Raw genomic sequence first — 27,050 nt, 5'->3', positions numbered from 1 at the left:
ACTAAATCCCCTTTAGCATACTTCTAATGTTTCTATTCTTTTTTATTTTCTTCATTTAAATGCAATTCAGCTTTTCCAAGGACATCTTTCTTTGATCAGCTTCTTTCACTGGCTGTTTACAGTCCTTCTGTTTGTGTGATCTTTCAAAAGTCTTTCTTGAACAGGTTCTGTGCTGCCCAAATAATTTGGTGCCTCCCTCCAAATATGTTTATAGCTACTCCTTTGAGTTTATTTTCTATACTTTCCCTCTTTGAAATTAGGCACTAATGTAGCAGATGGTTTGGTTTTTATCAGTCTTGCAATTATAATCTCTTATCAGCTATCATCCGTTCAGAGTTCCTGATACATCTACTGTGGTATGTCAGCACCCTCATTAAAAACCCAGGAATTCTATCCCTCACCCCATCTTACTTCTTAGACTACCACTTGTTTAGAAGAATGGGTGCATTTGATCTGCCTTGCCGTCTGCTGACGCCTTTTTTTTAATAAAGGACTCTGAAGTAGGCCTTGATTCTGAGTCTGTGCTACTTACACAGAAAAAAACATGACTGGGTGACTGATTGTCCTTAGGGCTGTGCTTTGGTTAGGAAATACTTCTCGAATAAAATCTATGGCACTTCAGACACACACTTTTTGTTGTTGGTTTTTTTTTAACTTGTCTTTGCCCTGTGCTAACAGTAAAGGTAAATAAAATAAGAAAAAATACATAGTTCATTCATCTTCAGTTTTTTTAACAACATAGTCACTTTTTCTAATGAAATGCAATGATTTGATTAATCTATATTGAGTGTTCTGTATTGTCATGATAGTGTCGTCGAGGAAGTACAAACATTTCCATGTTCTGTATCCCAGTTTTCATTTTATAGAGCTTGTCTGTAATTATTTTTTTTTTTTTAAGATATACACAAATATCATCCACTTTCTATAAGAAAGCTCATATTGAGGTCATCGGGAAGGGATAAATTTTGATTGCTGAAAAGAAGAACATCTGAAGAGCTTGTGAAAGTTGAGAATAGGACAACAAACCAGTTAGTCACAGACAGATTCACTGGTAATTACAAAGTAACATAGTAAAAGGATATGAAAGCAAATGTGTAGATGGAAGAGCATGGGTGACTTAAGGAAAACAGACGGATTTCCCTTTCTTTCGTATGTGCTCCAGCTCCTCCTTGGCCTGTCTACCCTTCCTCTGTGCATGTCTTCCATACCTCAGGTGTTCCCCTGATCACTCGCATTCATTCCTTGCTCTGAAACTTTGCTTCTCCACAGTCACCCTGTTACACACTGGCCAGCACACCTTGCTGCCAGCAGCGCCGTGTACTAGTTCTGTTCTCTCCTTTGGTTCACAGTGTCCTCAGGAAGCAGAGAGCAAAAGAAAAAAACAGGCTGTGCTCAACAGATGTATTCTAAGCTGATTCACGATCCCTTTTATATAAGAAGAATCATCTATGCTTTCATCTGCATGTTGACTCATTCTTTGCAGTGAGACATCTTTAACTGGTAAGGAATATCTTGGTAAGAAGATGCAGCTTGGAACATTCAAATAGCAAAAAAAGATATGCATGTAAAAGAATATTCAAGTTTGCTGTGCAAGATGTTGATAATGGAAGTCTTACTCTTTAAATGACTTAAAAGTGAGATTAAATTTTAAGTGTGTATCAGTGTCTGCTTTGGAAATCCTAATTGAGTATGTAAAATTAGGCAAGGAACCAAGAGTGAGATTTCACATAGCAAAGAATCTACAATATCTTAATATTAATTAATTACTACAAAATCTTAAATCTCTTGTGGATAAAAATACTTGGTTTATGTTTTGTGTAATGGAGTGTTAACGCAAGGTGAGAAAGTTGGTACAGCTATCCTATGAAGAATAAACAAATACAATATTTATGATAATTTTCCATTGACAAGAGTATTTGACGTTTAGTTCTCTGTATTTTAGAAGCTATTTCTTACATTTATCTGTATGAATTTCATAGTTTACTGTTATGTTCTTTTAAAAAATTCTGCTTTCAAAATTAATTTAAAATTAATGATCAGCCCAAATGTCCTCAAGTTATTTAAAATTATACCCTACAGTGTTTTTTCTAGCCGCAATTTACCCCTTTTAATGAGATCGAGGCTAATGTATTTATTATCGTTAATGAGCATTCGCTTTAGTTACTTTGCAGCGCTCTGTCTTCTGGTACTTGTGTTCAGTTGCTTATAAATATTTTCCTTCTGCTAGATAACTGCTTTGGCAGCAATTCTGATTTTTCAGAAAGAAGAACAGAAGTGCTTGGAAAACACCCTCTAAATAGTAGAGCTTCATAGCTAGAGCATACTCCTTCACTGCTTCTACTTGATCAATGCCAAAACTTCAGTAAATGAGTGTTTTACTTAAAAAAAGTTGGGGTCCCCCCCCCTTCATGTTCTGTGCTTCTCTTAGAATAAAGTTGTATTTGTTATGGAAAAGAAAAAAATGGTCATATTGTGCAATTGTGCTGAAAAGGAAAGAAAAACATCAGAATCCCAAGGGAAGTATATATTTATCAGCCTAGCTTCCCTTCTGTGTAGGTGCTCAAGACTGCTAAGAGGCTGTTTCAGTTTGTGCTCTGGACTAGGCTTCAAGCAGCCTCACGGTAGTTTAAGGCAAGAGGCTGAACACACCGCAGTGAAGCTATTCATGGATGTTAAACTACGTGATTACAGAGAATTATTTTCTTTAGCTGACTTGTACTTTTGCTGTTATAGTTTCAATTCAGGAAAGAAACTTTGTTTTATTAACAACTGCCATAAAGAAATAATCAGGGAAATTGATGGATTAAGGATAACTAGACTATGGTTATATTCTGTATATTAACTGTAATTCTTTTAAAACAGATATACTATTGGGATCTTATACCTGGCTTGTGTGGGATCGGAGTCTTTTGAGTCTGTGCATCTGTTGGTATTTGTGTAAGAGTTCACTGCTTCACCAACTTGCAGAACTCAGGGTAAGTAGCTGAGGTCAGTATTTATAAGCCAGGAAGGATTCATAACTAATTCTGTTTTCCAGCACTTAAATTTTACCATCTTTGAACTACACCATCTCTCTTAGATAGAGCATCCAATCCTGCTTTGAAGCAAATCATACATTCTGTGACACTTGTAGTATCTTGAATCTGATACTGTAGGATGCCAGCTGTTCTCTCTCATTTAAGCAACTGCTCGCTTAGAGATATTAAGCAGCTTCCATCTGGCTGGAAGTGGCTACTGGAAACCCAGTTTAAACAAGGGTTTGGAAAAAAAAAAAAAAGCTCTCCTTAACAGGCCAGTTGAATTCAAGACCTTCAGGAACATCTCTGTGAAAAGCCACAAAAGCATTTTGAAACCAGACTCACTAAGGAAACTATAGAACATGTAACATAGATGAGTGGACAGAACCAGGTTAATGCACATGTAATTAAAAATATGCTGGATTCAGGACTGGTTATGCTGTATCGGGATCAGGGTTCCCAAAGGTCAGCATCCTGCCATGTGTGACATGAATTCCAGTTAGTTCAGGATTCCAGTGTTCTGTGCAGTCTGGGAAAGACTGATCTGAAAGGGACCGATACAATCTGAAACAGAAATTTGGGATTAATCTTTCTAGAATATTGAAAAACTAACAGCCATAAAATTCAGAAATTATCCTGTTTAAGCTGCCTTTTCTCTGATGAAGACAGTTTGCATGGACAAGCAATACAGAATGTGTTTAGGGAAATTTCTGAATCTTTTCTTATGGAGCAATTGAAAATCCTCAGCAGCGCTGGGGAATTGACCAAAGCAGTAGGAAGGGAGGCAAGTACTCAAGAGTCCAAAACAGAGTTGCCTCCTTCACGGCCACAGTCACGTTGCAGTTCTGTTAAGTCGGTATCAGAAGGAACAATGAACTGTACATACAGGTGCGGCTCTTACGGTTTCTTATGTTGTGATCGGGTTTGGCAGCATTCTCAGGCTGTTGTGGTTCCTCCAGTTGGAAAGGCAGTACAAGAAAGAGCATTCGTGATGCAAGGACTAATCCAGAGCAGTACTGCGGACTTTGTTATGAAGGACAGCAGGCTAAATTATTGCACAGCTTCTTCCCCTCTGTAAGCTTGCTCTCATTTGCACCAACTGCTGCTAGATCCCATAGCCCAAGAGCAGCAAGGATGCAGCAGCTCAGTGTCCCCAGGCCCAGCCCCCAGTTACCTTCCTCCCAGTAAGCTTCCTCCCAGCAAGCATGCGCAGACAGCCCCTGTCTCCCCGAACACGTACACAGTACCTACACGCACACAGAGATATGAACAGGAGCAAAGGCCTCCTCCCCTTTACCTTTCCAGCTGATCTGAATGAAGGTCCATCAGTGGGAAACAGACACCTCTACAGTGCCCACCAAGCCCGCAGCTGGGCTGACGCTCAGGGTATCCAGCAGCTGCCCCTGGATCTCCACGCTCCCGTGCTGCCCCCTGCATCTACCCAGCGGCTGCTGCACCACCCCCTTGCACACACACAGACCCCCACCCCACCCGACGGTGGGCCCTCCAGCAAGTGGCCTTAGACAAGCAAGTTCACCTCATAGCTGCCCCTTGGATCCCTTTGTCTCCGGTTGCTTCCCTCAGAGAGATGGAGAGCCCAGGCTCTCTGTCAATGCCCCCACCCCACCCCACCCCGGAAACCAGGCTCCTTCTGCCCTCAGATGAAGGTTGAAAGGGACTTTTGGAACAGATCCCCGTAGCTTCTCAGTATAACCTGATACACCAACAGTTAGAGAGAAAAAAAGAAAAGACTCATACAGATTCCATGAATATACTTCAGGAATGTATTTAATTACAAGGTGGGTTTGATAATCTATCCAGAACATTATACACTTAAAAAAATGTGGAAGACTTTATTTTGCTACAAAATGCAGTAATATTTCCAATTTGTTTTGTGTTGTGAAACAACATTAACCGAAGGAACAGTTGTTGAACTACGTACTACTTTAGCACACGTGCCAACAAAAGCCTGGGGGCTTTACACCAGCGGGCAACGTACGCAACACGGAGCGTTGTGCTGCACCCTGGCCTTTGTGAATTTTATACAACAGCCAACATTTGTTACCCAAGCTCGCTTCTGCTTAACTTTTCTCAGACTTGACCTAAAGGACATACTTGGCATTATTAAAATGTCTATTACCTCTTGCCCAAACAGACACAGTTCTCAGATTTTTGGATAGTATCAACTTCTATAAGATAAAGAGACGAGATTTAAGTATTTTAAGGTACTTTTATTTAATAAATAACTTCAGTAATAGCACTGTAAAAAGTGAACATCTGTTAAAATAAAAAGGCACTTAAAACAAGAATATGACTATGATGCAGTTTGAATGGTCAGAGGCAAATATACATGGCACATGTCAAGAATGATGTGCGACTCATGTCACATGACAAACTATGCAATCTTAGCTACAGGGTAAAGGCAAATTTACAGCTAAGACTGCTCAAAAAGAGAGAGAGAAAAAAGCTCATGTTGATACAAAAATATTACAAAAAGAATTGCAACCAAATATGTTAAAAAGATTAGAAGGGTGACAAAGCACCAGGCTTTAAACCAAGGAAACATTACAGAATAAAGACACAGTATCACGTAAGGCCCTTATGTGTTCTGAGGACGTCCTGGTAAGGTACTTATGCATGATACCGCCACCCAGGGCTTGAATTTACAAAGAAAAACCAAGCAAAGTTACCAGTCAGCAACTTCTTCAGTAATGGCACATGTTTTAAAGCTATTTTTCCCTTCTTAACATTCTTCTCAAACCCTTTCATTTTAACCATAACCTGGCAATAAGCAACTTACAAATTAAAAATAAGTATGCGCACACATTTCAGTCTTTTACACTGCTCGCTTCCAACTTACTCAACTTACCATATACTTAATCATAGGTCTAGCAAATAGAAGACTGATTAACCACCAGCTCCATGCTACATGAGTTTAATTATATCTGCAAACTCAAGCCCTGATTTCCCTGTAAAGCTAAAAAGTTTAATACTAAATGGCTAGGCAGAGCCCTCATGCTGATTGTTTTAACCATTTCCCTCCCAGTCATGCCACAGCAGTATCGCACCTTGCAGAAGACCTAGATTCACAGCACGGGAGTGGAAAAGGTCAAAAAGGCACCAAGTGACCTTAGCTGACTAGGCTACACAGTCTCAAGGTTTTTTTTTTTTTGTCAGACCTCTGGCACCGATTACTTTTATTTGAAAAAAAAAAAAAAATTACATATGGTATATTTTCACACAGGAAAACAAACCTATATGTAATGAATTAGTAAAATCACTGCAGTTTGCCCTAAATCTATTTTACTGTGACTACAAAATCGCTATGCTGCATACAGTGTGTGAAGTTATACAAGCAGTGTTCATTTTCCCTCATATTTAGGATTGACCACAGTTGTCACTGCACTCTTGTAAATAGGATTTTCACCCTAGAAAGAGAAGAATAATTGTATTAATATTTAAAGAGATGAAAAAAGCACTGTGTTTGTGAGAAGTGTAAAAGTAGCTTAAGAATTACCCATTAATGTTTTGTTTGTACACACAAACAGCTTAAGTCAAACTAGTTTTCCCTCTAGCAACTTGAGCATGCTCACAGCTAATAAAGCAAAGGGTTAGGGCACGATCCTGTTCAGTTTACACCACAGATTTCCTTCACGGGAACTGAACCTTGTGTGGTCTGAACCATCAAATCAGGGGTCTGCAGCCCATGATACTTTTTTTTAAAGAACGGAATTGTAAACATTGTTTGAAACTGACCACGGAGCACATTCTGCTATAATAAACATTTAAACAGCTCATCTTGTATTATAATTTACTTATAAATTAACAAAGTGGAAAGGCTTGTACTATTCTGATAATACACATTGAATGTTTATACTGAACATTCAGTACTCATCATTCTCATTTTATTCCTGCAGGTTCACCCCCAAACCCCGTATATATAAAATACACATATAAAATGAAGAGCCTTCTTCTGTACTGGTGCAAATGCTGTAATAAAAACATTTTTTCTACTGATACGAGAAATGACTACAGAACAACTGCTTACATCTCTCCTGTTGAGATCTGAAAAACTTTAAAGCTTATTTTAAGCTTCCTTTGTTCCCAGATTTTCTTTTATCTCAGTAAATCTTACTCCATTTATGGCATCTGTGCACATCTAAGATAAACAGCTTGAACTCAAAAATAGTATTTTATGCTATTATAATTAATATTGATACTATTAACATTAATTCAGAATTAATAGATACATCTTAGTAGGAAAAAAAGACTACCCACTAGGACTCTACCAATACAGCCTGGATCTGCAGTACCGTGCTCTTATCATGTGATGAACTTGAACATAAGTAAACCTAAATAAAATGTTGTTTACCAATATAAAGCTTTCCTGCGCACACACAAATAATTCCTGAGGAAATTCAGTACAGTGCAGATGTCAGCCTGAATGCAGTTCTGGCCAGAACTCTATCTGGCCTTCAATAGCAGTAAGGGAATCTCTCTCCCTTTGAAGTTCCCCCCAGTCTGAGATGGCCTATATAAACATCCTATATAACCATATTAATTTAATTCTACTTATTAAATTTCACAGCATTTAAAATTTTTCAGGTTAAACCGATTTTTTTTCTACAGTCAATTAAAGGAAAACTTCCCCCTAAACACACGAACACCAGGTGTGTCTGTTTTTAGCATCATAAACCTGGAAAATCAACCGCAAGTACCACAGAGCATGCCAAAAGGTGCCAAGGCAAGCAAGAAACCAACTTGGTGTGAGACTTCAGTCACAGTTCCTGGGAAGTTTGGTTCCTTCTGTTTGCAAGACCTGGTACAGGGCAGGTAACTGGTCTACCCCAACAACAAGAGCTGCTGCTAAGGGAGACCATACTTAGCTGTCGTACTGCCTTTCTGTCACAGTCCCTTTCACAGAAAAAGGGTGTTTGTCCTTAAAGCCAGCTTCTCTACACGCAAAGAGCAATGAGGCATGTCAATCCTGCCTAGACCCGGGAGGCTCCAGCTGAGTCTCCGAAGTCCAGCCAGAACCTGGATTGCTGGACAACGGAAGTCAAGGTTCTCTGTTCACTCTTCTCAAGATCTCAGTCAACGTCATCTGACTTGAGGTGAAGGAGGAACCAGGTGTCCATTGCTGGCTGCACTTCACAATTACATTTTTAACAGCAAAAGACTCTTTACCAGTTCCCAGGCAAACTTTGTCTTGATAAAAAGGTGTATCAGCTACTAGTTTGGAAAGGGATGGGGAGTTAAGGTTTTGTTGTTTTTTTTAAAATCATGGAAATACAGTGCGGTGGTTAGTTCTCAGCCAAATTAATCACTGCACAATTACTCCCTCTCCCAATCTTTTTAATAAAAAGCTTTGCAACAGAAAGACGTAAATGAAACTGGAAAAAGATCCAGGGATGAGGGATTTAATCTGTAACTGAAGTATCTCGTTATGCCTCAGAGTTCTTAGCAACGTATGTTGTTTCCTTGACAAGCTTTAATGAAATAGAAATATAAATCAGTAAAGTTCATGATGCAAAGAGTCTGTAAACTTAACAGGCTATATCACATTCAGACTAGAAGATACTGCATAGCTCTTCAATGGCGAGGCATTATGTAATATTTGCTATACTGTGCTTTTAACCTTCAGTGTTTTACAAACCATACTGCCCCCAGCACATGCAGGGAGGTATATATTTACTTTTTTCTAGTTTGTAAAAGAGAGATAACTTCTGTCAGATAGTGTAGGAATTGGTCTAAAGGTTAGGACTATAACTTGGAAATTTACAGTGTGCTGCTCATACAATTAATTTGAACTTGGAATCATGATCAAAATGCAATTTTCATAATAAGTGTCAATTTCTCATGATAATGCTTTTTCTAGAGGAAATCAGAACTTTATATTTACATGCTCTTTATCTCACATAAGCCCTATTTACAAAGAAATTGAAATGCTGTACTGTCGCTCTTCGTACTTGTACTTTATGTTCCTAAGAGCTCTCAGAAGCACACAGTGGGATTTATGTCTCTGAATAAGGTGCTTAACTAGGTGTCTCCCTGTGTCAGTGGAGCGTCTCATTTCCCATTACAAACAATGGAGATTTACTCCACGCACACATAACTATTCAGCTTAACCCAACCTTACGTTTCATCAGCTCAACAGCTCTTGAGGCTCTACTGCCTATAACTGCAACACAGGTGCCCAATGGATTTGCAATTCCTTCCCTGCTATCTCCTGTTAGGCAGGCAGCGACGGCCTGGCCTTCCCAGCCATGCTTGATCCCTGTGTCTCAGTCCTGGCTTGGCGAGGTCTTCTACAGATAGCTTATAGTTAAAACTAACGTGGAAGTAGTAAATAAATGTCCACTAGTCCAGTGACTCCCACCTCACTTAGGGCCCCTCAGAGCTGGCACATGGTATAAACTTTCAGAGATAAGCAGCATTCCAGATTTTTAACTGGCCACTAAAACATGGTATTCCAAACCTGCTGTCTTAGACATTACTACTGTTTTTAAATAAACCCATTTTCTTTACACCACTGCAGAGAATACACTGGTTTAAGCATGCAAAGTTAGGAAAAACATTTGCCACATGCCCCATAAATGGTAACACCATGCACACTTAAACCAAAATAAAAAGCAAAACCCAGTAACTATACACAAGACCTTGTGAAACACATTAAAATAAAGATGGAGGTATTTTTTAAAAGTACCTTCAAGCAGAGAATATGCTCTTGCAACAGTATTAATTTTCAACTAGATCGGGCTGTTCAGAGGGTAACAGTTCAGTCTAGTGTTGCATAAAGATGAACCATTATACAGGATGTTTGATTAACCTTCTTATTCCTTTTTTCTCCATGGACTTACTGTTTCAACAGTCACATAAACCCACTCTAAAGGTAGCTTAAGTCCTAAGTCACTGCAAGGAACTGCACTCTAGAATATTTAAACTCATCCACATACATTGCTCAAGAGCCGGTTCTTACTATTTTCAGCTTTCTTGAATATCCATCATCATTTTACAGTAATACAAAACGAGTCATCTGTCCACCTGTAATGCAGCAGTTGCATCAGAGGATGAAGCAGAGGCCAAGGTTAAGGGCAATGCAGAAGACGGAGGGCGTCACCTCCCAGACTGGACACTAGAGGAAAGCAGCCAGCCTGTTGTGAAGGAAATACTCTGACGGCACAAATCTAAACCAGACAGGCAGCGAAGACAGTAAGGCTCAACAGCGGCAAAAGGACACTACGATAGCAGCAACGCTGCAGGCCAAGGACGAACTGAGCTCAGCTCAACCCAGCTGGCTTGAGCACCAGCTGCGGGGAGGCTGTGGTGACAAGTCATTCACAACATCACAGACCAGGACTAGTGACGTATTTGGACACCGGGTCCATGACAAGCCTCGTGGTGCTGCAGTTTACTCACTGCAGTAACAAAGCCCACGAGCGTGTGAAGCTGCTGTGGGAGAGGGGGAAGGGTCAGACAAACTGCACACAGTTGATTTTATTGTGTATGTATACACCTGGAGGGGACCTACTGCAGTGTAGTTTTCTTGTAATGGGATTTTAGATTCCTTTCTTGCCTTGGCAATACAAGACAACTCTTTCTTCACCTAAATGAAAGGTTATTTCAACAATCTAAAAACCCTAGAAAATCTTAAGTTATAGGAGAAAGGAGGATTTTCTTCTTTTACTTCCTGTGGGTCACCTATTCTGCCAGTACTGATCTCCTCCTTTTCGGAGGCCAATAAAGCTAAACACACCTCTCTCTCTTCCCAAAGTTCTGTTATTTCTATTAATATCAAAAACGATAAAGTAATGTTTAAAAAAAAAATCACACTGTTTCATACTTTCAGTCTTTGCAGTGAGTGAAGCAAAAAGGCAGAAGTCAATCCTTCCATTTACACGAGAGGAATGCTTTCTGCAAGGAGTACGTTTTGAGGAGAAATGGCAGCACTAAGGACGTGAGATCCTGAAAAAGTCAGGGGGTAGAGAACACGAGCAAAGAATGGAAGTTACACACTGTATGGTTTGTTAGATGCTTGCCCTGCATGCGACAGAAAGTACACAATTATGTGAATAGCAGAAGAGAAGGTAACAGGCTTAACCAGATGGATTATGTGGGATGTTAGAAAGGAACAAGAACCTCATTTCCTTCCCAATAATTGGCTCTGAGAGAAAAAAAAAGGGAAAGGAGGTGAACATGGTGGGTGTGGCAAGCAGAATTAACATTTTTACAACCAGTTTTGGATATGCTGAGAAGTGGAACAGTTGCAGAGAAAAGGAAAGTATATTTCATCATGTAGCTCAGAATGCTAGACAAAGTATTTGGATTTGTTGTCACAGCAAGGACAGATAAGAGCTTAAATACTCGTAACTCTTGCTTCCTCCTCTCATTTTGCCTTTACAAAATCTTTTGAGTACAACACAGAAAGGGAGACAGCAGGCAATAAAATTAGAGATACAGATCCTTCCCTTCCACTGGATCCTGAAAAGTGCCCTTGGATAAAGTGATGTGCTGCCTTCCCTACTTCTTCATTCCCTTCCCTCTAATCTGATCTCTGTAGCTTTTATCTCTCAGCACTCTTCTGACATCCATTCCCCATATCATCCTCCCCTTCTCATCCTTCCCCAGCAGCTGGGGATCCCAGGGAAGGAGGGGAACACCTAAAACATTTAAGAAAGCGCAGCCTTAAAGTCGACAGAAGACACCTGTCCATCACTCCTGGTTTACTGACTCGCTCTTCTGGATACTGCTGTTTTCTCCTTGCGTGTTGGGTGTGAAGAGAACTGAAGTCAGCATTTCCAAATGGACATGAGGTGTGCCGGCAGAATTTAGGAGGGACTAAGAAACTGGGAAAAACTGCATCTAGACAGGACAAGAACATCTCCTCCTCTCACATGAACATTTTTTTCCATGGCGACACCCAAGCTAGCTGGGCTATAAGGACTGTGGATACTACCAGTTTCAATAGAAATAAGGATGGAAAAAATAAGAAGCGTATTCAATTATAAAATCAGTGGAATATATGCATTTCACACTTTAAGTACAGGCTAGTTATACACTAGGTTAATAAGCCAAAGCAGTTACAATGAAAAATCCATAAGGCTACTCTGAATGTTCCCAGTTATTCTAATAAAAACAGTGATATTTATAGGCTGGGATATCTTAGGAGTACCTAAACTAGCTTTGCAAACATATCAACTTTAAGCCGAGTGACTGCTGATTTGAGGAAACAGAAGGCAATCCCTTCCCTGAACATTGTCTCTCTCTACAATCCAAAGAGCTTCTTCAATCCTAACAGCTGTTCTATTCTATATCCACACATTTAGCTGCAAAACCAACCCAACTCCCCCCCCCCCCCCAAATCACTTGCAGAATAGTTTAAGCCAGTATTGGTAGTATTAGTAAGTAGGCAATCTTGCTGTCAAAACAAGTTAAAATTTTTCAAGCTTCATTCTTTAAAACCCCAGAATCAAAGCAACAGTAAATAAAACTGAGCAAGACTCAAACTGTGATTAACTGAGTGTGACACACAGTGAGTTTGAAGTGACATGCAAAGGGAAAAACAAAAGGAAGAAAATGAAAGAAGATACAAACTGAGACTTAGAGACCAGCTTTACGTCCATAGTTTGGATTCTTGAAATTGTTAATAGGGCTCTTGTATATTGGATTTTCTTGCTGAAGTAAAAGAAATGGTCAATGTCGAATAATTCAACAGGAAAAAAAAAAAAAGAGAAGAACATTCTCAGCTATCACTGAAAAAAAAAATTATACTATATATAAAGAAAAGTGTTAGTAGGGTTTTTTTCCCAGCATAGAATTAATTAGCTTTCTTAAATAAAACCAAAAAGCTTCCTAGGAGATTTTTTTTAAAGTATTCTCTTACCAAGCATACGTGGGTATTAACTTCTACAGAACTGTAGTAAAGGGTTTTTGATGAGCAGATTCCTAAAATTTCCCAGAGGCAGCAACCCTATAGCCTATGTAAGCCTGTGGACCATAGGCTTGTTTTTCTTGCACACTCTTCTGTTGACAACGGGCTGGGAAGATTTCAACAAACCAGTACCAGCCATGATCCTGTGACCAGTAATTGAAATCTCCCAACTAAACCTGTAGGAGTATTTACAAGATCTCTTTCGCAAGCATAAATTCTTCTTCATTTTATACAAAAGTGACTCATCTTCTGATAAACATTTTTACAATATGTTGTAAAAAGTGTGGTAGAACTGCAAAGCTGAACTGTTCTGTCACCATCACATTTTCTCTCTGAAATTTTCTTTCAAGCTGGAGCTACTACTCACTTTTCTAACCCAGGAGGTACTTCCCAAAGAGGGCTGGGTTTGAGGTGGGTTGTTTTTTGGTTTTTTTTTGTAATGGTGGTAACATAGAACTTGTTTTAAAGTCAGCTTAAAATAAGGATATTTCTGCTCCTCCGTAGGCCACAAGGCAGAAATACAATCTGAAACATTTAAGATACATGAATAAAATTCTTCTTTCATAGCTTTTATACAGATAAAAGTCTCTTGACTTACCGTATCCCACTTGGCATTCATCTTCTCCTTTTCAAATTTAGCAAATTCTCTTCTGTCATGAATGATCATTAGTAGTTTCCAAATCAATAATAATGCAAGTCCAATAAGAACAATTCCAGCAACCACACCAGCTACGATGGGAATGATGTCAGGGCCACTGGGACATTCTAGGGAACAAAGCAAGGGAAGCATGACTTTACAAAATGGTAAAGGTGGTGCACATCCAGATGCTTTTAAAATTTTATTTTGTATTGAAGCCAGTATTTTGAGTATCAGAGAAATACCAATATTGTTGTCCTTTCAAATAAAGGAATTTCTGGCATGTACATCATGTAACATCCCAGCTTAATTTTATCCTTAGTACTGGAGTTAAATAACTAGCAGCTGCATTTTAAACACACTAGAGCTCCAAGTCAAAGATGGTGCTGGAGTGATTAAACCAGCTAGAGTACAGATGCAGATGAGCATAACAGTTCCCACATACTCTGTCAACAGCATTACAGAAAAAGGGTGTTCCTCATTTTACCTCAGATGACTTATTGTTAGTAGCCAATATACAGAGATAAGTAACAACTTTGCTTCTGAGACAGATTTTTCAGATATATATGTTTTTTTTAGGTTATTTCCTCATCTTTGGAATTGATCTCTGCTGAAATAGAACATTTTCTTTGGATAAAATTATCATGTACTTTCAAAATAAGCAAATTATGTATTTGAAAAGAGTAATATAGATGCAAAATGATTTACGGTGACTGACATAGAAATAATAATCCTCCAAAATAAACCCCAACTCTTCTATTAATATAAGATTCTCAATGATCACAAATTTAACAAAGGCTTTTGCAGAGCTCAATGCACAGACTGGAAAAGGTAGAAGCAAATCAATGCAATTCCTGTGCTGTCAATAGGAACACTGCTTCCCCCCAGTCTTGGCAGCGGCCTCTGCAGGAGTGAGGGAAGCGGGAAGGGACGCAACAGGAATTCCTCGGGGACCAGTAAGGAACAAGTGTCTGCTTCACCGAATACAACTCTACTGAACAGAGCTTGCTCCTTCAGCACCTGTATGGCACCAAATTAAGGTGCCTCCTGGCGTCTGAAGGCTTGATTGTGCTCTTAACGAAAACAACAGAAGCTCATCCACGAAGAAAAGGTCAGATGCCAAACGTGTATGGCATGTGTTACCGCATCTTAAAAGACGACAGGGCTCAAGGCCCTCCACTATACTTTGAACTACATTTTTACAGAATTTAAAACATTCTGACTTAAAGTGATATTTATTTCTAAGAGCCGCTAGCCACTGATCTGTACTATGTGATGATCACCCAAATGATCAGTTCTGAAAATTCCTTGAGTAGAATACAAGGCTAAACCTTTCAACACACACGTAAGGTGTGTATTTTGTGTCAGGCTTATAAAAAAAAATCACGAGACCACACACTGCTAATGTACAAGACCAGAATTTTTGCAGTGTTAGATGCAACATCCTGTGATTCCAACTAAAATACTTTTGGTAGATAAACAGTAAATTACTGATTGAGCTATAGAATTGTTCTCTCTTTTCTATCAGAAGACTGAACAAAATCAAGAACTGTTGACTATGAAGGACTAACTAAGCAAAAGCCTTTTTGGATCTATTCTCGAAGTTACCTCAGTTAAGTAAAAGTAAAATTTTATGCTGCCAGCATGAAATAATTTAAAGTTTGCAGCACAATACACAGTTTTGCGGTGGTGGTTTTTTTTGCCTAAGTCTGGCCTCACATTATTCGGAAAAGGAAAATAGAAAAGCAACAACCCCCTCCAGACATCATTGTTTCTAGCCTGTAGCACAAGCCTGGTCAAAAAGAGTTATCAAAATTGAAGTATCTAGGACTTGCTATAGGACATGTAAAACAAGCCTGCGAAGTATGTCAAGTGGAAATACTTTAACAAATTTAAGTATCTGATTGACTTTTTGTTTTTAAAACACAAAACCTGCTTCTGTCAGCCTGAAGGTTAGAAAAAATCTAGATCTAGAGAGACTTCGGGTTTTTAAAAGCCACTCAAGTTCCAGAGATCCACAGCTCTCACTCGGAACAGGTACCCATTTCCAAATGTATCTAATTCACACAAAGCAACCAGTGCTACTTTGTGGTACACAACTGCATGAATTAACAATGAAGATGAAAGGAGAGCGAGTAGGCAACACCATGTTCATACCTGGGGTCTCTACCACGTGGACGTTGGCTTCACCATTGGAGTTGACAGAATATGTGAAGTAGAACCAGCAGTCGTCAACATCCTTCTCTTTACAATGTGACAATGGATCAGGCTGTCCAGGCTGCGGTAACTTGTCTCGACTTTCTACCCGTGTCATGTTGAAATGCATACATTCCTGAGAACATGTTTCCTTCTTTTCTCCCTTATCGAAAGCTCTGCATTGAACGCAGTCCCTGTGGAAGTATAAATCAGAAGCAATAATGTTTAATACGTTCAGAAAGGATTTCTAGCATTTAATCTGAAGAAACATAAAGGAGAGAGAAGCTAATCTTTTTGTCATAAAGGCCAGGAAAAAAATAAAGCAAGATATGGCTTTTTACTGGCTAGAACATTAATGCACCTTGTCATTAACAAAAGCCCCCTTTAATAAATTCCTCTTTCCCTGGATGACCCACAAGTTTCAAACACAGAAAGAAAAAAAAAAAAAAAAAAAAAAAAGAAAAAAATGTACCTAAATCTCTAAAAGGAAATAAGGCTAAAACTTCTTTAACACCTCCACCTGAAAAAAGAATACTCTCAGGGAATGCAGTGTAGGAACAGAATATTTACAGTGAAACAGGATCTGAGATACAAGACAGATTAGAAAAAACAGATAGGTTTTACAGTAGGGTATCACTCCGAGTAGCTCATCAAAGCAGACTGAGCAGGATTTTTATACTGAAAAGACTGCACTGAGACCTGCATAAAAAAAACCCAGGAATCAGCCCAGCCACTAATCATAAATTTCAAAGTTTCTGTGCAGAAAACGCTTGTTTCTAAAAACTTGGATCTCCAAAGACAGGGATGCAAATTTCACTGGTCCACACAGTTCTAGTTTAGTTTTTGACTGTCAGGATAATCTGACTTTTTCAATAGTATCTTGGAATAAAAGTTTTAAGCAAAAAGCTTAGCTGAAGTTTTAAAGTATTCTAGAAATTGCACAGTATACATATATTTTTGTTACATTAATTTCAAAAGGTCAAGATGATGGGACTGTTCCCTCCAGCTCTGCGGAAGATTGGCTGTCAATAATTACACACAAAACGGGGGAAAGCTGTAACCTGCCCAAGTGAGTCTGAATGGTTAAAACTGATTCAGCATAACATACACGTTTGTATGCCTAATAAAAAATGGCAAAGAAAAAAACTTAAGAAATAATTAGCCTACCTGGAAGCAATCAAAATACTGTATTAATGTTTTTCTTGTTAATTTTTGATTCTCACCCAACAACTCTTACTGTCTAAAGGAATGATACAATATGCCTTCCCTATATTTCAGGGTAGAATAAAGCACAGTATCAAAGCCCTTGTTTTAAAAATTCTGCACACGTAAGTATCACAAACTCAAATCCACAGAAGCTAGGGCTCTGTTTTTTAGGTACTTACTTATGCTCTGCACAGACGCCAAGGCAAGTCTGACACATTTCACATGTAGGGCCTTGGAATTTGGGATCTGTACAGTTACAGGTGCCACACTCGCAGGTTCCTCTTCCATTGCAAATCTGCCCATTAGACGCCATACACGGAGAAGTATCCAAAGAACAATCACAGGCGCTGCCAGTGAAGTTGGGGAAACATTCACATACTCTGCATTTGCAGATACCATTTCCTGTGCATTGAAAAGGTATTTCAGCGAAATGAAGTCTAAACATAAAACTAAACCTCTGACAGTAAGAAATAAATGTTCACCATCTCAGGATAAGATACAGGGAAGCAAAAACCCTACTGGAGAGATAATGAATTAAAAGCTACAAAATAAATTTTACCTTCTTGAAAAACTTACAGGTGTTTCTCCCCTTTATAAACAGAACAACAGGACTAGGGAAAGCTGATCAAGAACAGCATAAATGTGATGGCCATATCTCCTGGGTGGAGAGCATCACAGCACTGCTTCAGGTCAGAATTTTATATGTATATAGATGCATTGATCACTCCTGTCTTCGTATCTATCTCTATGCAAATTTATAAAGTGAAACCTAAAAAGATGAGCAATGCACTTAGGCTTCACAACACAGAAAAATGAAACACCTTTGGCTCCCCAGAACGTGACCATTCAGCTGCTGTACTTCTGACCTCACCCACCCAAACTTTATGCTCCTTATGCTCCTCACTCAGGAAACAACAGACCTGTATCTCCCGAAGGGAGATCTTTGGCTACACTATATTGAGAATAAAGCATTTAAGTCAATACTTATCGTCACCAGATATTCTGGAACGCTACCACCACTGCTCTTGTCCTTTGTGGAACTGGCGAGCAATAGTATATTCTGAGAAAATCAGATGAGGTGTTCTCATAATTCAGTTAAAAGTTTAGTGGTTTCTCTATTTTATTTATGTATCACAATCAAAATTGAGGTGGTAGTTACACTCCTACCAGGTTACTTCCATGTGCAAAGCAGCCTAGGGAAGTTATAGGACAAAAATACATACAACAAAGTAATTTAAACACTGTCTGCTAAAGATTTTTCTAAATTGCTTTTGATTTTGGGAATTAAGTTCCATCAGTCTTGCTTCCTGCATTTAAACTGTTTTCCTGCATCTTGCCCATTCTAGTCTTCACTTACCTTTTAGAATAGTCTCAAGACAGCACCTCCCTGGTATCCTGTCAAGTACCAGGTCAAGCCCTTACTATTACAAGTAAGCTGAGGTCATTATCTCTTTTGATTAACATGGTGGTTAAACTGAGCCAGCATAACATTATAATTTCAAGCCAGTTGTCTCAGCTTTCTTCACTATAACACCTGAGAGTAATTCCGTAATAAAAAGAAGTAGTCAACTTCACTTTACATCTTTCTTGGAGCTGTGATTCAAGGAAGGTAAAATGTGTATTAATACACTCTACGTTCATGATCACAGAGAGCTGTTTTATTAATAGGCAAGTGTTTTCAATCACTAAACCCACGGTTATTCTCATATCTGCTATCACGTGGCTATGACCTTTAAGCTAAGTATCACTACTCTACAGGGTTGAGTTGACAGACTTGTAAACTGCTGGGCAGTTTTGCCTGCAGAAAACTCTGAAGTAGTTTCTCACCTCCACAAATCAAACCATTTGATCGATCACAGTTGAAGTTATCACATTCACAATATTTGCCAGAATACACTTCATTGGTGTTTTCTCTTTTCTTGCATACACATTGTCCACAAATGCATTCTCCATTGTTACTGCATATTTCTGTACTGTTCTCTCTCCTGCAGTAAGCATCCATATCCTCACTATTTACTTCATCTGTACTACATTCACATAGTCTTCCAATACGTCCTTCATTACATCTGCAAGGTAAAGACACAACTAAAAATGTAAGCTTAATTAAGTCATACAATAAAGAGACTGCAAAAATAGCACAAAGAACAGGAGTAAAAGTGACTACTCTTCTCAAGGGATATTCCAAGTTAAACTTCAAATGAGATTTCTAGCTGACATCTATGTACCCGTTCTTGAAGCCGCTGGAGCAAATTAGACGAAGTTGCTCATATGCAGACTACTCGTTCCAGGTGGGAATCTGTGTCACCACCTCTAACTACATTGCCACATAACCACTATTAATCCCTCTCTCATGCGACAGACCAGTAATTATTGAGTGACTGTTCACTGTAGATGCTGTCATCTTTCATTGACAAGACTGCCCAAGAACAGCAATTAGGCAGGACAGTAGATGATCCTCAGAGCTGCTGATCTGAGATCTTTGGAAATCAGCACTTCTCATTATCAAAGTTAAAACACTGATGACCAAATGGGAGGTTGTTCTTGTTCCCAGCAGTGATTGACAACCTGTTGTAAGGTGACGATCAGAGACAATGGTTCTGTCAGGAAACTGCTACTGTCGCAAATGCAGAAGGCTGTTCTTACCCACAGGTCTGTTCAACCTCATCAGAAACTACAAGGACACCAGCAACAGTGATACCAAGTTTAAGTCTTTCTACACAAAGATGGGAAAAATCTATTCTCCTTATTTAAAGGGACCATCAAAAACTGACTGCAAAATGGCACAACGGACCACTAAACACTGGATACAAAGTGACTTACTCCTCAACTTACAGAATACTAGGCAGTTAGGGGACCACACCTCAGTATTTTAAACAACCTATTAACTACCAACAACAACTTCACCAGGCAGATGTTAGTCCATTCTACACCAGAAATCCTCTGAGTAAATCAGTATTTTTTGCTTCATTTTAAAAAAGTCACATATTAAACCATGAGGAATGAGAATTCTGCATTTCATTTCAGTCACAGTTCACTGGGCAGAAACCAATACTGCTTTCAAAAGTCCTGGATTTTATTTTCCTAGAGAAGATCTTAATTCCATTCTGCTCTTACCATTTTCCTCTCAAGGTTTCCAAGAAGAAACAGTTTTCATTTTTGCTGTAGAGTTGGGGTTTTTTTGGATTTGTTGGTTTTTGGTTTTTGTTTTTTTTTTTTTTGTTTTTTGTTTGGGGAGGGGGGGGCGAGGGGCTTGAACCTTGACCTATTAGGTTGATCTTCAACCAGTCTCCACTGAAACCCCGAGATTTTGCACTACTCTCATTGTGTGTCATGCCAGAAAATCCAATATAATTTAACTTAATTTTCAAATGTGTAATAAGGAATGCATGTGTAATATAATCGCTGTGACTGGCAATGATGGACATTTCAAAAGCAAAACTATACAAAAAAAATCACATATATTCTGAAAGATTTATAGATATAGGCAATTAGAAGATACACTGTAATAAGACCCCAAAAGGTTAGAAATAAAGTAGGGAGAACAGACTGGGATGTCATCCAAAATAAAAAGGTGGTTCTTTCATGACTTTTTACTGTTTCCTGCTATGAAACAATTGGTGCCCATATGGGTAGAAGCTCCTACCAAAAACCTAGAAAGCCTTTGAATTTCTTGAAATCAACAGATCTCACATTAGAAGGATATAATTAGATCAGTATGAATACTTGCAAAACCATCACGTTTTGTCCCATAAATCCATAATTTTGCCAAATTACATGGTCTTCAAAATTAAATGAAAACGCAGAAAGACCTATACCCTTTAAAGCACTGGCTCAAGGCCAAACATGAATTCTGACTTATACAATACTGCCAAACCAATGAGCAATACTATGAATTCCAGTCTAGGGATTATTTGCAGAGATAAGGCAGTATGTCAAAATATCCTAAAAGAAATAGGTCTGTAGCAGTAATTCTTGTCCTTTCACTAGAAAAAATTAGTAAGGCCAAGTAAACCCTAACTGAGGAAACAAAGGTCTTGCTCATATTTCTCGTTTGCAAAAATAAAATGCCTACTTATTTACCTGCAGGCACCACATTCGAATGTGCCATTTCCTTCGTGGCAGGCTGGACTGTTAGGCTCTCCTTCACTTTGACACTGACATTCACAGATGAACTGGAGATTAATTTCCACTTCTTCGGTGAATCCCAGTGGTTTAATTTTAATTGTTTCATTTTGTCCTTTCTTTGGGCATTCATTAGCTGTCACATTAATCTCAAAAATAACCTGCAAAGAAAAACAAATGGAGTGCCACATTACTAAAAGGAGTTTTGCCTTAACTGTTAAAAAAAAAATACTGAGTGTTGGACACTTTAAATAAACCTTATATTTGAGTAGCAGCACATATAGTGTAAGTTACCTCATCTCCGATTGAAATGTTAGAACATTTCCTTCCATCTTCTTGTGTGCCATTCACTCCATTCTTGCAGAAAGACTTGTAACTGATTGTCACTCCTTTTGGTAGTTTACTGTTTTCCAGGATAACCTCTGATGAAAGGGACTAAAACAAGTTGTTAGCTAACTTTGAATTGAGTTGTACAAGCATTTTGCTGAAGAAAAGACTTTATACAACTGCGCACAGTCTAAGCACCAATCTTATGAGCACACTGAAATCGTGCAAGTTCCCACATGCCAAGGAACACCAGCCCAGGGCTGCCCATAGTCACACTATGGTGACCCCTTCCTCAAGGCTGAACCCTGGTCAGGGCAGGTCTCCGCAGATGCTGGAGGCATTTGTTTGTCCAATGTACCCCAAAGGAGGAATCAGGCTCATTTACACAAACACAGCTATGACGAAAATATTTTGGGGCCAAACCCAGGGGTCCCTGAGGTTGATGTTGACATTGTCTTTGGGGTCAAGAGGCTGTAAAATGGCCCTTTTTGTTTCCACATGGGAGAAAGGCAAGAACTGAAGACACTGAAGAAACTTGTGGTTTTTTTGTTGTGGATTTTATTTTTTAAAAGGGAAAACACTGATGATAACTTCTTCTTTGTAATGTTGTTTTAAGTGGCTTTAAGAGTGTATCTTTCTCGTCATCTAACCTTCTATTGCCATAGTGTCTCAACGTCTAATGTGGTTTTACTGCAACGGCAGTGTATTTATAGTTTACTATATTAACTTCCTATTTCGTAGGAAAAACTAAAATCCATCTTGGAGTACCTGCCTGAAAAACTCATAGTAACTCAGAAGCAAGAAAAACTGATACAATCCAAATAAAATCTGAACTTACGTTGTATGCATCAATGATCAGCTGAATCACATTGCTGGAGTTTGAAGACAATGTTCCCACTGCTGATTTTGGTATTAGATTTTTCAATTCCTTTCAGTATTTACAAAAGTAGAAGGAAAATTACAGTTTTACTAACAAACAAAGTATAATTTGTACTATAAATATCTGTATGGTGATATAATGCTTTAGTGGATTAACCAGTTAAGATAAAGTACTTCAAAAAAGAAGGCTATAGCATTGACCCTCACGATTTTTGAGGTTATATGCAGCACAACACAAATATACAGCCTCTTCTTCTCCTTTGCATTTTCATGTTAAATTTAGTTTCTCTTGTACAAGTTAACCACATACAACATATCTTCAAGATCTTTAAGAACCAGGCTTCTAGCAGGTTCAAGATAGACAGATAAAATATGATTTCCAATGAAAAAGGAAAAACTTACAATTTCAATATTGTTTCAAATTTTTTAAAAAGTTTAAAAAAACCCCTAAACCTCCACCTTGTTATGTTAAAAGAAGGAAAAATATCCATGCCCTTTACACAGTTATTTCCTATTTCACAATCACATCCAGTAGTTTAGTTGATTTTAAACATCAGGAATATAAATAGACCACGAAGGACAAAATATGTTCTTTCGTATGTGTGTCTCTTGATTCAGTGTCCACACCCAGCCTCATCTACTTTACTGTTAAAATGTTCAAGAAAATCAGCACTGCAAATATGTTCTCTACTCCCTGCCTATGAAGTATAAAGAGAGGCAAGGAGGAGGGGCACCTTCTCCTTGGGAATTACACACAAACTCTGTATCAATCTGAACAAGCAAAAAAAGAATAATAATAAAAACACGAGTAGCAAAATATTACTTCTGTGATCACTTCCATAGCTATTTTAATTTCAAATCAAGCAATTTTAATGATTCCAGAGCAAACCTGAGTCAGTCTTAGTGCTTGATGGAAAAAAGTACAGAGACCAGAAACACGTCATATATCTTTACCTTATAAACTGCCTGAAACTCTTCAGTAACTGCAAAGATTGTCTGAATATTGTTCTCACTAAGCTTCTGTACCAGATGAGCAATAGAGGGATAATCCTGTAAAAATTAAGCAAAAAATGCAATCCAAATTTGTAACACATTGCTAGAAAACGATCAGAAAGACTTTGACATCATAAATACAAACCACCTTTAGAAACGTATGTAAGACTTCTAACTAGCCAGCTTATGTCACAGTTCTAAAGCAAAACAACCTCTGAAGACAAACATGCCTTGAACAGATTCCATATATGCCCCATGAAGGCAGGTGGTTTTTTCACATTAACATTACCATACTCCTTGCCATTTAAAGTCTCCAGGTTAAATCCTTAATCTCAATGTTCTCAGAAAATTACCTTTGGTAGTTTTCCATATTATTTGTTTCAGTGCAAACCACTAGCTTTTGCACTGTTTCATAAAGAAAAGGTGAAATAAAACTGAATTAATTTTAGGTTGTTATTGAACAATATTCATTTAACTTTAGGAATAGATGAATATGCGAACTTTGCAAAGTTTGAGTCTACCCCATCCAGTTAATGCTTTTCTTCTCGCCTTTTCTCTGATCTACCTATCAATAAACCATGAAGGCAGTGTTTTTAAGCATACTTCTACCATAAACTTTGAACCATATGATTTCAAGCAGTCTTAAAAAAACCTGGCCAAGCAGCTCTTTATTTTACAGTAGTAAACTACTTCTGAACACAAAGACTAGTGAAATGAACCACCAGTCTGCCAATGGACATGCAGTATTATTAATTATTACAAAGGTTAAAATCACAAACCAGAAATCATAGTGCGAAAGTTGCCATTTCTTGAAATTTTTCAGTTAAGACTGGATTAATTCTTGCACATTTGCTTTAGTGAAGCTAAAATCACTTGATGTAATACAAAGGTAAGTGGGGGAAGTTCACAAAATGCAGAGGTCTAAAACTATACCAGATGACCTAATGAGCTTTTTTGAGCTTAAGCATCACAAAACATTAGTTTCTCTAGAAGATGATGTGAAGACTTACATAATAGTGGCTCATTGTGTACATATTATTTTCCAGATGACATTTCCCATCATTTGGTAAAACAATTCCACCAAGTTTACCATCTCCTGCAAAGTGAAATCCAGCATCCGTGGAAAACACTAGTAGTCTTGTAACATTTCTCCAGCCAATTTGTTCCTTGGGAAACAAACAAAGGCATTTTGGTATTTTTTACTGATTTCATTTATAGCATTGGGGACCAACACTTGAGAGAGAGAAACACAAGAAAAAGTAGACAGACTTAGGAGAAGCCATACTGCAAAAGTGTAACCCTGAAATCATGTGATTTACTCAAACCTTAAAAGCACTTGCATTTAATTAACTGTCTGCTCCAAAACATCTGCTGCAGGTTTTTCAATAAAGGCAAGAAGAATTCTTTTTGACACATACTTTGGTCTCTCCAGTTCTCACTGGAGTATATGAAGAGCAACAGGATTTTAGCAATTGGGCACATCAATCCAGCTCTTTAATGCCAAATCCATTTCTATGTGACTACCACACAGCCAGAGCACGGAGGACAACGTTAGTATGTAGAGTGCTGCTGCACTCTTGAATTGGATAATTACAGCTTGCCCGGCATTAGGCTCCGAAGAATCATCAGGCTTTGCCAATCTACCCCAGATTTGCACCCAACATACTGCTTGCTAGAGGACTGCCTTTTTTCACTGTCATGTGACCATCCTGCCCCACAACTGCAGAGCCTAATTCTGTAACCTGCCCCTTCCTACTTTTATTATTTTTTAAAAAAATTCTTCCGTCAAGCTAAAGCCCTAGTTAATTCAAGGAGAGAAGGCCATATAAAAATGACACATAAATAGCACCAAAAATAAACAACAAATAAATGCTAGAAAGCTTGTGATTAACACTGCAATTTTGCAATACGACTCCAGATTGTTTCAGAAAGTCCTGACTCCATTGATCAACAGCAAAAATAATACAGTAATAAAGCAATAAACTTGGATATCACTTTTTGGGGAGTCCATGGTTTACAGGTGCATAGAATGGTCTGCCAGACTATGGAAACACCAAAGAAGAATGCAGTGATCTAGATCAGGTCTTCAAAAATAAACAAAAATCAGGTTTCGAACTACTGTGTGAGAAGCTAGTAGAAGTTACAATTCACCACACTATTCCGGAAAAATAACCACAAGGAGCACAAAAAGCTTTAAAATAAGTTGAGAGTACTTGCTTACTCAGGATTTCATACACTTTTGAGCAGAAATTGACTCTTCTAAAGCAGGCTTTACACACTTTGCCTTTGGAGGCACCTCTCTGCTGTGAACATGACCTCCCATTGCCACTAACACTTCCTGGTTTCATTCACTCACTAGAGGTCTCTATAAAAGTAGACAAATGCATGTATCCATGCAGTCTGCATAGCCTATCTTGTCTTGTTATCATGAGACAACATGTTCAAATGTCAGCCAACATAAAACACTAAGGCTGTATTCAAACAATTTAATCTAATAGAGCAATAAAGAAAACTAGTATACACTTACCCCACAAACTGCAACCTGCATTATTGCATCAAATCCACCTTCAGGAGAATCTAAATTTCCAGAAATGTGCTGTTTACCTACAAGTTCATTAAATTTATTGCCTTCACTGGTAAGGCTGAGCACATTTTTATAGCTAAATGGACTTGTACAGTTCTGGTCACCTGTACAAGGATTTCTGAGTTTGGCTGGTGTTGTACTTATATATGGCATCACAGTTTTCTCCACAAAAGAGCCAAAGCCTAAAAAAGAACAATAAAAACTCTGTAAGCTGGAGAATGGAAGTCTCATTTGTATTATGACACAACAGAATGCAAATACATTATAGCTGAACTGATGTCAGAAATAGCTCCCATACTTATTAATGTTCCGGTTTCTCCACCAACACCAGGTACTACTCTTATGTTCCTCAACAGGTTCCATGTATTAGAGTACCAGCCATAATAGTGCTAATTTACAAAAAAATTACTCTTCATACATAGTTATGTGAAAAACATCAGGAAGGAAAGTTTATTTTGTTTTAGCTTTTTTAAGAATAGGCAAATCTTTCTTACCAATTCGAAAGTCTGAAGTTATTTTTTCCATTTCTACCATCAGAGCTGTTCCAAGATTTTTCACATTCTCTAAATCATCTTTCATAGAATAGGAGAGGTCCATAAGATAATAAAGGTCAATGGGGTAGTCTTCAGCTCTCTTAAATTTTAATGAAAAGTTTTGGGGTTCCCCTGTTTCAGATATTAAACAACAAATACAAAATGTTAAAAATGTACAACTGCGCTGACAAGAAAAATGCCTTTTTAAAGAAAAGCTCTGAAATACTGATGGAGGTTTTGAACTAGAGGAGTGTGATGTTTTTTCTCCTGTTACTTGAAATGCTTAACATCAAATCACGATGAAAAAAATTTCAAGTATTTCTTTCAAATATCCAACCTCGTATTTCAAGGTATTTTTCTCCCCAAATACTCGCCTGCCTAAAATCAAGCCTCTCATAGTTGCTCCAATTTCTCATCTTCACACGTGCAATAATTTTAACAAGGTTCCTATAAGATCTAATAGCACAAATTTTCAATATCTATTTGCATCCCAGCAGACTCCAAAATTCTCAGGTTTCAGTTCTAGCAAAAAAAAAAAAAATCAACCAAAAAAACCCCCCAAAACCCAACCAAAAAAACCTCCAACCAACAAACCAAAACCCTACCACATTGTTTAAATAGGCTT

At 38.2% G+C, this 27,050-nt stretch overlaps 1 protein-coding gene across 4 annotated transcripts in view; it reads right to left on the bottom strand.

Moving 5' to 3' along the window:
* Positions 1-5,227: 5,227 nt before the first annotated feature.
* The window catches only part of ITGB1 (integrin subunit beta 1), a 44,756-nt gene continuing 22,933 nt past the window's right edge, over positions 5,228-27,050 (bottom strand). For 3 of the 4 annotated variants that reach the window (XM_037383859.1, XM_037383860.1, XM_037383861.1), the window contains 12 exons: positions 26,387-26,557; positions 25,836-26,074; positions 24,319-24,474; positions 23,270-23,365; positions 22,275-22,364; positions 21,404-21,544; positions 21,068-21,270; positions 18,815-19,053; positions 17,167-17,389; positions 15,743-15,975; positions 13,547-13,713; positions 5,228-6,445 (listed from right to left, as the gene is read on the bottom strand). In XM_037383859.1, the coding sequence (XP_037239756.1) occupies positions 6,380-6,445; positions 13,547-13,713; positions 15,743-15,975; positions 17,167-17,389; positions 18,815-19,053; positions 21,068-21,270; positions 21,404-21,544; positions 22,275-22,364; positions 23,270-23,365; positions 24,319-24,474; positions 25,836-26,074; positions 26,387-26,557 (2,024 nt within the window). In that variant the 3' untranslated portion in view covers positions 5,228-6,379. Of the gene's footprint in view, positions 6,446-9,060; positions 12,693-13,546; positions 13,714-15,742; positions 15,976-17,166; positions 17,390-18,814; positions 19,054-21,067; positions 21,271-21,403; positions 21,545-22,274; positions 22,365-23,269; positions 23,366-24,318; positions 24,475-25,835; positions 26,075-26,386; positions 26,558-27,050 lie in introns of those variants that run through there. The other variant, XM_037383862.1, reaches the window with a different exon arrangement.

This window comes from Falco rusticolus, chromosome 4 (assembly GCF_015220075.1).
Source record: "Falco rusticolus isolate bFalRus1 chromosome 4, bFalRus1.pri, whole genome shotgun sequence".
Lineage (NCBI taxonomy): Eukaryota > Metazoa > Chordata > Aves > Falconiformes > Falconidae > Falco > Falco rusticolus.
Note: the sequence above shows the minus strand (reverse complement) of the source record. Positions and strands in the feature narration are given on the sequence as shown.